The sequence below is a fragment of the Octopus bimaculoides genome, chromosome 1 (assembly GCF_046866305.1).
Source record: "Octopus bimaculoides isolate indiv1 chromosome 1, ASM4686630v1, whole genome shotgun sequence".
NCBI lineage: Eukaryota > Metazoa > Mollusca > Cephalopoda > Octopoda > Octopodidae > Octopus > Octopus bimaculoides.
In genome coordinates, this window is record NC_142928.1 from 53,543,460 (window position 1) to 53,557,181 (window position 13,722).

General features: G+C 33.9%; 1 protein-coding gene across 20 annotated transcripts in view; it reads left to right on the forward strand.

Annotated features, from left to right (window-relative positions):
- LOC106870398 (beta-hexosaminidase subunit beta) overlaps positions 1–13,722 on the forward strand; it is a 132,090-nt gene that overhangs the window by 88,027 nt on the left and 30,341 nt on the right. For 9 of the 20 annotated variants that reach the window (XM_089360814.1, XM_089360754.1, XM_052966611.2 and 6 more), the window contains exons 3-4: positions 9,508–9,630; positions 10,103–10,855. In XM_089360814.1, coding sequence (XP_089216940.1) covers positions 9,528–9,630; positions 10,103–10,855 — 856 coding nt within the window. In that variant the 5' untranslated portion in view covers positions 9,508–9,527. Of the gene's footprint in view, positions 1–1,841; positions 2,219–2,464; positions 2,549–4,902; positions 5,070–9,507; positions 9,631–10,102; positions 10,856–13,722 lie in introns of those variants that run through there. The other 11 variants (XM_089361145.1, XM_052966620.2, XM_089360984.1 and 8 more) reach the window with 4 other exon arrangements.

Below are 13,722 nucleotides of genomic sequence, written 5' to 3' on the forward strand. Positions count from 1 at the left end.
TTTTTCTGGGGTGGGAGTAGTGGTGAGACTAATAAAAATAGAACAGTGCCAATTATAATTTCAAATTTTCACTGAATAATTTCTCGACTTGAAGATAATGTTGAATAAACTATAAGGAAATTTAAATTTTTGCCAAAACATAAAATAAAAATTGCTTTCAGTTCAAGTATAAGTATTTAGTATGTTGTAATTTTAGTCCTTATAATCTGTACACAAAATCTTCTTAAATAACATGTGATCAAGTGATGACTCAGAGAATAAAAGAGGATTAATGATCAATAATAGACAATTATTTCTAATCCTTACCTTTAGGTAATTTACCTTATATTCTAATTAAAATCTTTTTTTATAACCTCCTTTGAAAGTAAAATTTAGAGCTCTCAGCTTAATAATATCATAGTTTTCTATTGATAACATGTACCTATAATGTAAGTTTGTTTGATTCATCAGTTTCAAATTTCGGAGGAGGGGATAAGTCGATTGCATTAACCCCAGTGCTCACCTGGTATCTATTTTATCAATCCCAAGTTGATAAAAGGCAAAATCGATCTTTGCAAAATTTGAACTCAGAACATAAAGATGAATGAAATGCCACTAAGCATTTTGCCCAGCATCCTAATGATTCAAATAACGTTTAGATTAACTTTCTCTGTGAAGATTAACAACAGTTTGAATACTGTTGAACAGTAACATTTATTTAAAATACTTTTTTCATATTCTCTGGCTGGTGGTGCGTAACAATAATACGGATGTTATTACTGAAATTATTTTGTGTACCTTGTATAGTAAGGCCAGTTAATAGTAGTGTGTTATATAGTGAAAATCTTGCTAGTTACTATGGTGTCAACTCTACCTATCTTTCACACACTCTCTCTCTCTCTCTCTCTATATATATATATATTTCTCTCCCAATAACAAGAATTTTTTCTTCTCCCTTTCTCCCCCTCTTTCACATATATCTCGTGATGGACAGACAGAGATCAGCTTGTCTTTTATAATATAAAGATATAAAAAGCTCAATTGTTATCTTTCTTTAATATCTGAACATTTATCAAATCTCAAGAGATTTAGCAACAGCTAAACTTCTTATACAGCTATCATTTTAATATACATATTTGCATATTTAAATTTCTGAGCAGTTACCATACTTCAGGTATTTTGATTGACCTCATTTTAATGGTTTAAATTCTTTCTTTATTTACTTCAAAGAAAAAATATATTTTCTTTCTTTTCTTCCTCAACTATAATTGTTTACAAAATGGTAAAGTGAATTTGTAGTAACTTTCCCTTCAAAATAAAAAATTAAACTCCACATCTTTGTTATTTTTCTTTAAATTATATCGATAAATTTATTTCTTTACTTTACTGATCTTGTTGACATTTTCTGTGAAAACGATAGGAATTTTTTTGTTTTGTGTTAATTTCTCAGATTTTCAAGTATAAATGATTTTTAAAATTATTATTCAACCAAAAGTTAGAAAACTATTTATCTTACTCTTCCCTGAAAATGCATTCAAAGCCCAAAACTGAACTAACTACCTTGCATCATGCACTGAAGTCATCAAGTAAGGCTGTACCTTCTTCATAAATTCACTTTGAAATTTTAACCCATTTATTAACAATGCACCTGATCTCACCTTTTGGTTCTATGATACAAATTTCCTGTTTGAAAGTGATCTAAAGAACCATCCATCAAAATTGCTTGCTAATGCCCTAAACACCAGATTAGTAATGGTATTTATTTATTTTAGTAAATTCTTCATTATTTACATAATTAATTGAAACAAAATCAGTGAATTTCAACAAAAATACAGAAACAAAAATTCTCTTTTCTACTCTAGGCACAAGGCTCGAAATTTTTGGAGAGGGGGCCAGTCGACTAGATCAACCCCAGTATGCAACTGGTACTTAATTTATCGACCCCGAAAAGATGAAAGGCAAAGTCGACCTCGGCGGAATTTGAACTCAGAACGTAAAAACAGACGAAATACCACTGAGCATTTCGCCTGGCGTGCTAACGTTTCTGCCAGTTCGCTGCCGTAACTGAAACAAAAATATTGAGATACACATCTTTACATCTCTTTCATGCTACTCGTGAAAACCCTGCTCTTGCACAAAGTGCTCCATCAATCCATGTAAAAGAATTGTGTTCTTGATTCTGTATTACCTCCGTTTTGTTGACTTAAGGATTTTCAACGTTTGCCTCTCCTTGCTACAGGTACTTCCTTCATCAAAGTTATATTCAACACATTGTTTCAACGCTTCACATGTATTTTTCATGTGGTTGATGTTTCTGATTTATTTCCCTCAGGCTTTCTCGTTCTTTGTGTGTCTCTTTCTCCCTCCTTTCCTCCCTCCCTACCTACCTATGTATGTATATAGATAGATAGATATATGTATATATATATATATATATATATATATATATATATATATATATATATCTTCTTCTCTATTGATCTAGCAACCACTGGAATGATGATACTTCCTTGAGGACAATAATAAGACCAGGATATGTCAAGAGTTGTCACTATATACCATAGAGCAGGTTGTTGTTCTCTGTGCTGCATTGCTTTTTTTTTTTTTTTTTTCCATTTCTAATTAATTTAGACTTTGGTGCATCAAACCAGTTTAAAATTATTTTGATTTTGATTTTGAATTGTTCTACTTGATTTCATTTAGGATATTTAAGCATTTCCCATGTTTATCTCTTCTCTTTAAGGATACTATCTTGATTAACTAAAATGATTGCACTCCATTTTGTTAGCACTTAATTAACTCTATATCAATAACTCTATAATAAATAAGTTAGCTTTATTCAATGCTTCTGCAATGTGATTAAATGGGATGCTAAAAGTAGGGAATAAGAAATTAGATATAGAAACAAAGTTAATGTGTGGAAACTTCAGATCACAGTTTGATTGAACAAAGAAAGTCCTACATTCTGTTTACGAGTTACCTTAGGAAGGATGAAGTGGTGAGATAATGTTAAATATGGCAGAAAATGAATGAGAAATATTGCCGGTTAGTCAGTACATGGGAATGGGATCAATTTTGAGCAGCAACAAGTCAGCCTACTATATTTTCTCTAGTGTGTGTGTGTGCGTATATATATATGTGTGTGTGTGTGGAGGCGCAGTGGCCCAGTGGTTAGGGCAGTGGACTCACAGTTGTAAGATTACAGTTTCGATTCCTAAACCGGGCATTGTGAGTGTTTATTGAGCGAAAACACCTAAGGTCTGCTTTGCTCCATGCCACAAAACCACAATGATAGGTTCAGAGAGATCCGAGTTAATTTATTTGTGGCTAGTTTAATATACCAAGGGAAGTGATAGGAGATATGTTGAAATCCAATATGGCTATAAAGTTTATTTTTGAGGTGACCTCAACTTAACACCAGTGCAGAGCAGAAACTGGGAGTTTAATCTATGCTAAATTAGGACAGTTTATAGTTGCACTAGGAAGGCTTGAAAGTCCAACTTAAGTTCAACTGAGGTTCAGCTATTGACTGTCATTCTCACTTTAACTAAGAATATCATAGAGGTCTGTATGCTACCACACCCAACCTGCTGTTCATCTGTTTCTCTTTGTAATATCAAGTACAATACTTTTATGAGTTCATTATATTGCTATTAATTTTGCAACAAAGGGTAGTGAGCTAGCAGAATCAATAGTATGCTGGACAAAATGCTTAGCAAGATTCCAGCTATCTTTACATTTTGAGTTTAAATTCTGTTGAGGTCAACTTTGCCTTTCATCCTTTTGGGGTTGATAAAATTAGTATCAGTTGAGCACTAGGGTCAATGTAATTGACTCACACCCCACCCCCAATTGCTGGCCTTGTGCCAAAACTTGAAACTATTAATTTGCAGTAAAAATTGTTTGCCAACATAACATGGCAGTCCTGGTTTAGGACGAATGTTGCTGTAATTTAGCCCCAGGTGACATCGTCTCCAGCTGGCTATATGACACAATCTTTGTCCTTATATTTTCGAACAAGGGAATCTAGCACCCCCACTCAGCTCAAAACAATATCTGTGTATCGCGATTTCTGGTGCACAGATATTGTTTTGCACTGAGTTGGGGTGCTAGATTCCCTTTTTCGAAAATATAAGGACACAGATCGTATCGTATAGCCAGCTGAAGATGATGTCTCCTGGGGCTAAATTACAGCAACATTCATCCAAAACCAGGACTGCCATGTTATGTTGGCAAACAATCTTTACTCCAAAGTATTGTTGCTGAATATCTCTCGTGAGATTTAAAAATAGTAATTTTCTCATTAATTTGCAACTGAGCTTCTTTTTTTTATCAGATTCCAAGTCTCTCAACCATATGTGACTGTTGGTAGTATGCATTTATTTTATACTCATTTTTCAGACTCGGTGATAGACTGGAAGATGAAGCTAGTTTGGCCAAAAAACTGCCACCCTAATCTAATTTTATGTTTGATCTCTTCCTTCAGTGGTGTTTCTGAGATGTGTTGACTGTAGTGGTTGACACTTTAGGTAATTGTGATTTCAACAATGCATAAATTGCAATTCAATGTTGTACTATTAGTGATGCTTAAGATGTAATAATGGATCAAACAATCAACTAAGCAATCAATGTCCTCATGCATAAATTTCATGTTTATACATGTAAATATATTGTTTTGTGCGTATACATTTAGAGCATTCATTAAAATGTCTTCAAACAACTCGAGGTTTGTTTATTTATTTGTTTGCTAATGTGAGGAAAAGGTCTAACTGTTGACATCTTGTAAGGTGTATTGAATTTATTGGCATATTACAGGAAGCATTCAACCTCAATAGCCCACCTGTTGTAGTTTAATGTACATTTTCAAATGTACTAGCATCTGTTTCCAACATATGAATTATTATTTCAAAATCTGTTAAATTTGAAATGATTGAGTGGTGGAGGGATGGAAAGAAGGGAAAGAGGTTGTTAGTGCTGACCTAAAAAACACTTCATAGTTCATATTCCATCATCAGCACAGTGTTGAGTCTATAGCAGAGGCTTTTAAAACTTGATGGCTCAGTATCTGGAGGAAAGCTCAGTTCATCATTGTAAGTAGTGAAAGAACTATAACATTGGCATACTTACATGATTGTGTGTGTATGTGCGTGCATGTGTGTGCTTGTGTGTGTGTGTGTGTCTGTATGTGTGTGTGTGTGTTGACAAAATGTACAAGTTTAAAAAAACCACTAAATTTTATTATACTTTGAGTATTTGAAGCTCTGGACAAATTATTTGTACAGAAGTACTTTGTTTACTTTAAGATGAATATAGTTTTTTTTTTTTTAATTTTACATTACATCTTACAGCTAAGAAGTTGTGTGAACTTTTACCTTTAATCTGTACATAGTGAGTTATAGTAGTTGATTTAAAGTGATGTATAAAGCTTATGATTGAAATTAATTTAGTAAAGTGTCTTAGAAGTTAAAATTAATCAGAAGAATGTAGTCTCTTGATATCATGATGATCATATTTTAATTAGCACTAGCAAGGAAACTTACTTTAAAATACTGATTTCTAATAAAGTAAAATTTATAATGATTATCTTGTCTGATGAATTTGAAATTCCTTTAGTGATAAAAATTGATTGCATGAAGTTTATTTTAAATATTTTTCTGAAAATATTCTTTCTTTATATGTATCTATTTTTTCTTTTTAAATGCAGTCCTTTTCTATTGTGGTCCCTGTATCTTTACTGTTTAGTTTTATAGATGCATTTTCTCATATTTTACAAACATAATCTTCATCTATTTTCTCCTTTGTGAATTATAGTCAACATGACATCAAATTAGAAAGTATTTTCCTATTGTATATTTAGTTTTTGTAAAACAATAGTTTATTGAATAACTGTTGTACATATCTTCACTATCATCATCGTCATTATCATTTTCACATCTACTTTTCCATACTTGTAATATGATGGGTAGTTTTTCTTCAGTATTGTATTTCACCACTTGTTATTATCCTCTGACATCTCCTTTGTCATATTCAGTATCCCAACATCAGATTCCATCTCTTCTGCCCATGTTTTCCTTGGTCTTCCTTCCACTAGGATCTCTCAACACTTATTTATCCAACTGTCATAATCCACACACATTACTTAACCATAACTACAGTAGTCATACTTCTTGCTCACTACATCTCATTCCTCTTATACACAGTTTTTCCTCTCAGCTCATCTGTACCATATTACTTAGGTACACTAACATTACACATCAAACATCCTGTGAAGCGTGCTTACTTCATGTCTCTCCTGCATTTGCACATCCACTGCATTCAATGCCCACATCTCACAACATGCAGCATTGCACTTCATAAACAGGCATCATACGATCATCATTCACTCAAATACTCAAATAGAGAGAATCCCTTTATTACCAGTAGAGCTGCTAGCTCCTTAAACTTTCACCACTTTTTTTTTTATTGTCTACTATGCTTTCATATCACTGTCCTCTACTGCTGATTACATTGCCCAGGTTACAGAAGCTATCAAGTGCATCTATAAAGCATTGTTAATTATTCCTGTATTCTCTCTCTCCCTCCCTCCCCCTCTCTCTCCCTCCCTCCCTCCCCCTCTCTCTCCCTCCCTCCCTCCCCTCCCTCCCTATCTCCCTTCCTCCCTCTCTCTCTCTCTCCACACACACACACACACTTTTTCCATTGTTTCATGTTTGTTATTAGAATTCTATTGTTTGTTTCAATTTCTGTGGCAGATCATAAGATTGGTGGGTCACTGTGTTAGCAATGATTGCTTTCCTTTGAATGAAAGTTGCTTAGATGTTAAATTGTAGATCTTATGAGCAGCCACCCTCACTTATAATGTTTTGCAAGGAATCTTGTTAATTGAACTGCAGTTTCCTAAAGACAACTGTTATAGTGGAACGATAACTCGTTAAATCATGCCCTCATTAAGTTGACATGTTCTCATTTCTATGTCATGCTCAAAAGCATTATGCCATCATAGAACTGCATGAGAAACAATGCATGGCCAAACATGCTAGAGCTGATGATCATACTCTCCAGATTTTTCTGCTAATTGAATAGTAAAATATATTTTGTTATATTTTGGGATGGTCTTTTGTTTTTTTGTTTTGTTTTGTTTTTGCTTTGTAAGTACAGCAGTGAGAAAAATTATGCTAATAGAAAACTGAATAAGCAAAGAAGTCAAGAAGCCAATTGTTGAAACCAGTTCCATTTCTTCTGCCTTTTCATGAAACCAGCAGGTTGTTTCTCCTGTTGATCAGCCTAAAATCATTATTACTACTTACTTTGCTCCAGAGATTAATAAAACTGTATATTATTTCTCAAACATAAATGTTTCTCATATTTGGAAATTAGGGTCAATCATCAGGCTAACAAATACATGTTTTAATTTATGGTAGTGAAATTTGGAGGTCTTGCACCAAAGTTTAGCATTTAACAAAGACCCTCAATGTGTGTGTATGTGTCTAAATAAACACACACACACACACACACACACACACACACACACACACACACACACACACGAATTTGAGTATTTTTTAACCAATTTTTTTTATCTTGATTTCTGATGTTAGAATGATGTCAAAATCCCAAGTGAGTTCTTTTTTTTTCTTAAGCTAAGTAGCTTCAGGCAACCTTAAACACTAACACAGTATTTCCTATTTACTCTGATGATGGCTACTGAAGAAACTGAAAGCTTGATCAGTCCCTCCTTCACTGTTAACTTAGTAAAATTAATATACCTCTCCTTTCTTTACTTTACCAAAGTTGTTAGAAAATGCAAATGCCTCTAATATCAGGTGATTCAAACACTACAAGATTCATAAAATTTGAATATCTATATTCCAAATATACTCTCTCTCTCTCTCTCTCTCTCTCTCTCTCTCTCTCTCTCTCTCTCTCTCTCTCTCTCTCTTTCTCTCTCTCTCTCTCTCCCTCTCTCTCTCTCTTTCTCTCTCTCTCTCTCTCCCTCTCCCTCTCTCCATTTGTGTATGTATGTGTGTACTGTTGTTTAAAATTTACCAGTGCTCCCTAAGAGTTCTAGTTAAACAGTTGAAGATTTTTTTGAGGACATGGATAAGTCATAGTTCCTAATTTGCAATACTTGTAGGCTAAGCTTATTCTGTTTGTTTTCCTCAACCACCCATATTATTGACTGCTGTAGAAGTATTTATACCATCCAAGCTCCTACAGTCTTCTCTTCACTTGGAATAAGATCCATATCCTCTACTTTCGTCTTTTATTCTTAGCACCTGGACTCCCATACAATGACAAGTGTAGTTTACTGGAAAAGACTCAGAACTATTTCAAGGACGAGAGGACTTACTATTTTTTTTTTTTTTGTCAGTCTTTCCATGTGAGGATAGTTAGCTCTCATATGGAAAACTACTGACATCTTTTTTATGTCTTCCATCTCCAAATTGGTTGTGTAAAATTTTCATGATTGCCAGTGGTAGTATATAAAATATTTGCTGTTTTAAAATGTTTCTAGGATCAATGAGTTTGTAATGTTATGAGTTAACTTATTATTTCACACTTTGTGCTTTATTTATCATTTGTTGAAAGCATTTTCTTGATGTGGCATTCAAAGGTACATGCTTCATTTACTGACATCTTAATGTATTTTTTGAATCTTCATTTCAATTTTGATTGGAAGGATCCTTACAAGATCCTCACAACTAAGCTGGATGATGTAAAAGAGACACCTGAAATTAAATATATGACATCTAAATTAGAATTGATTGGAAATAAAAGATACATATTGAAAATAATTACTTGGTAATTATTTTACTTTTGTATAGTTTTCTGTTTCTGAGCACTCAGTATAGTAGTCAATTTGTAACAAGCATTTTTAATTATTGATTCAAAGCTTGTGTCATAGATTTTTAGAAAATATATACCCTAACAAATAGTTTTCTTTAAAATGCATCATATGGAAAACATCAATATTTTCTGAAAATAACAAAATATCTAATAATATAAAAAGTTTAAAAAATTTTAAACTGAAACAATACATCAGCCAAATTTTAAATTCTTCTGAAAATGGAAATATTTTAGACATTTGATATAAGTGGTATTTCCTTAAACATAAGTGTATTATATCTTCATATTACAGTTGCTAAGGCATAGTTGGCGAAGTAATATCAAAATGTTTGGGTGTTTTTTTCAAGATCCAGTTATACTAGTAGTTACAGAGTAGTTCAAATTAGATACTGAAGCCTCCAAGTTTACAGTAAGACTTAATATTTTACCTGTTTTAACTTGTATGTAAGTAAAATTCATAAAACACTAATTTATGAGATTTTTGACATATGAACAGGAATTTCATTCTTTCAGCATGAAGTTAACTCGATACAGAGAATCCACTTTTTATTTTGGATTATTTAAAGATAAAGTATTATACTTTCATTGACTTATGTACTAATTTATATAAAATTTCCTAATATATAATTTCATGAAATTAACTTGTATTTTTTTAATTTTGTGTTCTTTTTATTTCTGTAGAATTCTGACATGGTTGCGGAATGGAGTTGTTCAAGCTATTTTTATTTGCTGTTCTCTCTGCATTCAGTGAAGCTTTCCAAAAGCCTCCTACCGTCCTGATTCACAAGGCCAATAATTTAGAAAGTAAATGAAATTCATTTAAATTATTTTCTTTACAATAGCTGTAATTTATGCAATAATTTAGAAAGTAAATTAAATTCATTTAAATTATTTTCTTTACAATAGCTGTAATTTATGCATTTAATCCATATGAGTGGGGAATCAGTAATATCTTGAGATATTTGTTCTGGTTTTTGATACTCTGAATTAATGGGTAATAGGCATGATCCTTCACACAATTCAGTTTTGCTAGCTGATCCTCGGGTGCCTTTAACAGAGTTCACTCTGTTGCAAGCATCCAGGTCAGATCTTCAACTTGAAGAGAACCCCCTTCCTTCCTACCACCAGTCTAAGAATCCCAGAAAGCAAGAGAGTCATTGGTATTCCCCATCCTTCTCTCATTAAAGAGTAAAAAAAAATAATTATCAATAGCTTTACATTCATTTAAATAAATCAACTCATCTTTTATATTAACTTTTAAACATTTCTGTTGCAGACTCATGGAAAAATTCACAAGTAAACTTAAGTCAAAACCATTGGGCACCCAACATAAAATATCATGCAAGACTCGGTGATCAGGCAAATGGAGCTGCTGCTGCCAACCAGGCTGCAGAAGTTTCATTAGATGTCCTAAAAGATACATTGAAATCTAGTCATAGAGTTGCAAATGCTGATGAAAATGTTAAAAATAATGGTATTAACCATAAAGCATTCAACAATAAGATTCCTAGCCTTGAAATCAACATTCCAGTGAATCGAGAACAACAGCCTTCACACAATGATTTTGCAGACAAGGAACACTTAAACCAAGAAGAATCCCATGGAAAAAGTCGTATTGTTTGGGATTGGCATGATTTTTCAATCAATATGGAAGATTATGTTGTTCCAGAACAAAAAGTACGTCGATCACCTATTAGTACATCGGGTGAACCTTGGCCATTACCACAATATTACATCAAGAAACCTAAGGTTCTCCAATTTTCTCCAAATTTTAAATTTGTTTATTTAAAGCATAGCTGTGATATCATAGACCATGCCATCACACGTTACCGAAAGTACATTCTTCAAGATTCATTACCAGATCTATTTTATAATAATCTGAAGAATGCACATGGGTTTCATTTCGAAGAATCAATTAATAAATATGAAAGCAAAATATACAAGAATGCTCCTGTCATAACAACCTTTCAGATTGACATTCACACTCCTTGTGAAGGCTTATATCCTTCAGATAAAACAGAGGAGTCTTGTAAGTATAGAATATATTTTATACGGATCTTTTTATTATACAATAATGATTTAAATTTGAATTTTAAAAAATAATAAGAGAAGGAAGCTTTAAATCTTTTAATGTAAAGGTTGGCTAAAAGAATGTTGTGGAAAGCTTGAGAAGTGATATTGTTCAGTTGTGTTTGTTTAGCCCCAGGTCAGCCCTGATTAAGCAGAACTACAAAGGCATTCAAGATTTGACCAGCCTGTCTTTTATCTTAAGATATACTTTTCCAACATATACTGGTCTCCTTTTTAATATGTTAGAGTCTGATTTGACAGAAATATGGTTACTATTTCTTGCAGGTCAAGCAACTGCCTAGAAACTCTTCTGTTGATTTGGTATTTTGTTTAGTAAAATGGATAGCACTGAAATTATTAAAGCAGCCATTATTTTTTTATTTCACTAACTATTAAATATTATTTACATTATTTACAATTGACAGATATTTGTCTCAGTGAGGCCTAATGTTCGAAGGTCCTACATCACCACCTCAACACAGGTCTTCCTGGGTCTACCTCTTCCACAGGTTCCCTCAACCACTAGGGTGTGGCACTTTTTCACACAGCTTTCCTCATCCATTCTCACCACATGACCATACCAGCACAGTCGTCTCTCTTGTGTACCACATCTGATGCTTCTTAGGTCCAACTTTTCTCTCAAGGCACTAACACTCTGTCGAGTATGCACACTGACATTACACATCCGGTGGAGCATACTGGCTTCATTCCTTGCAAGTTTACACATGTCCTCAGCAGTCATGACTGTTTATACACATGCATCATACAGTCTACCTTTTACTCTGAACGAGAGGCCCTTTGTCACCAGCAGAGGTAGAAGCTCTCTGAACTTTGCCCAGGCTATTCTTATTCTAGCAGCTGCACTTTCAGAGCACCCAGCTGGCCTGGGATGTTATATTTGACTTCCAAAATGGAAATTGTTTTATGACAGAATACAAGAAAACAAGTAGATGAAAGTGGAGAGATTAAACTCACATATCTAAATAATGCTTTGGGATCAAATGTAGTGTGTGAAATAAATAAAATAAGTGGATTAAAATCTAATTGTACTGACATGAAGTTTCTAAAACAGGATGTAGTCTTTTATGTCAGATTGAGAAATGGTAAATTATTTCAATTGAAGTTGACAGTTGTTGTTAGAAATATACCTAGCATTAAAATTTATAGTTTCTTTCAATTGTGAGGAGGCTTGATAGCTTCAAATAGCTATAGTAATTTTTCTTAATGTATTGTTCTGTATTTTGAAATTGATATTATTGACTAGATTGCTACTTTTATTTTTTCATCATCATCATCATTTAATGTTTGTTTTCCATGCTGTCATGGGTTGGATTGTTTAACAAGAGCTGCCCAAGCTCCAATTGTCTGTTTTGGCATGGTTTCTATGGCTGGATACCCTTCCTAATACCAACCACTTTACAAAATGTACTGAGTGCTTTTTGTGTAGCACTGGCACTGATGCTTTATACATGACACCGGCACAGGTGCTTTTTACATGGCACCAGTACGGGTGCTTTATCCATGGCACCAACACCCCGAAGCCTGCAAGAAAAGGAACTCTCATCTAGGGGAGGAAGTGAGGGGCATGGCCATAAAGGACATGCCTGTATGTATGAATGGCCACGATTTTACTTAGTTTGACGTGTCTTCTCAAGAACAGCAAATTGCCAGGTGTCACAGTCCCATATCTCTTCAGTGAGGCCTAACATCTAAAGAGCCTTTCTCATTGCTTCATCACACGTCTTCCTGGGTCTACTCCTTCCACAAGTTCCCTCGACATTTAGAGATCAGCACTTCTTTATGCAGCTGTCCCTATCCATGCATATTAAATGACCATACCAGCTCAGTTCTCTCTCTTGCACACTACAACTGATGCCTCTTATACCCAATTTTTCTCTTAAATCCCTTACACTCTGTCATACATGCACACTGACAATACCCATCCAGCAGATCATACTGGCTTCATTTGTTTCAACTCTTACATGTCCTCTATAGTCATAGCCCATGTTTCACTGCCATGTAGCATAACTGTATGTACACAGACATCATACAATCTGCCTTTCACTCTGAGGGAGAAGCCCTTTGTTACCAAAGGTAATAGCTCTCTGAACTTTGCCCAGCCTGTTCTTATTCTAGCAACTACACTTTTGGAATTTCCCCCTCCTCTGCTAACTTGGTCACCCAGGCAATGGAATCTGTCTACTACTTTTAAGGATACCCTCGGATTTTTGAGGAGGTCTATTCTCTGTGCATTCTTAGTGTTTATTATACCTGCGCATCTGCCACATGCAAAGACTACTTTCTCTGTTAACCTTCCCATGACACTTCTACCCCTCTTATGTGTCCATAGGTTGCACTGGGTACACCATATGGAGTTTATATCAACACCTTTCCTACATATCAAGCAGGGTCATCCCCCTGAAGTGATTTGTGGTTTGTCTGTTTTCCTACTTATTAGGACTTTGGTCTTTGCTAAAGACCCTTAGATTTCATACCTTGCTTCCACTAAATTCTCATTCACCCAAGTAGTTAGCATGTGAAAAATAAATCTGCCACTACTTTTTTTGAAAATGATTTATGTTTTTATCATATAAAAGCCCAAAATTTTCAGTAGTTTTGTAATATATATTAGATTATGTGAAAGCAATTCTGCTTAATACTGACTGTATCTTTTTCACATAAAGAACATTATGACACACATAGATGTAAACTCCTATATGATTCCCACAATTCCATATACGTTAAATTTAACACGTTTACTTTCTCTAGCTATACCCTTTGGTTTCATCTACACTAATGTGCCGAATTTCATACATAATAAAACTA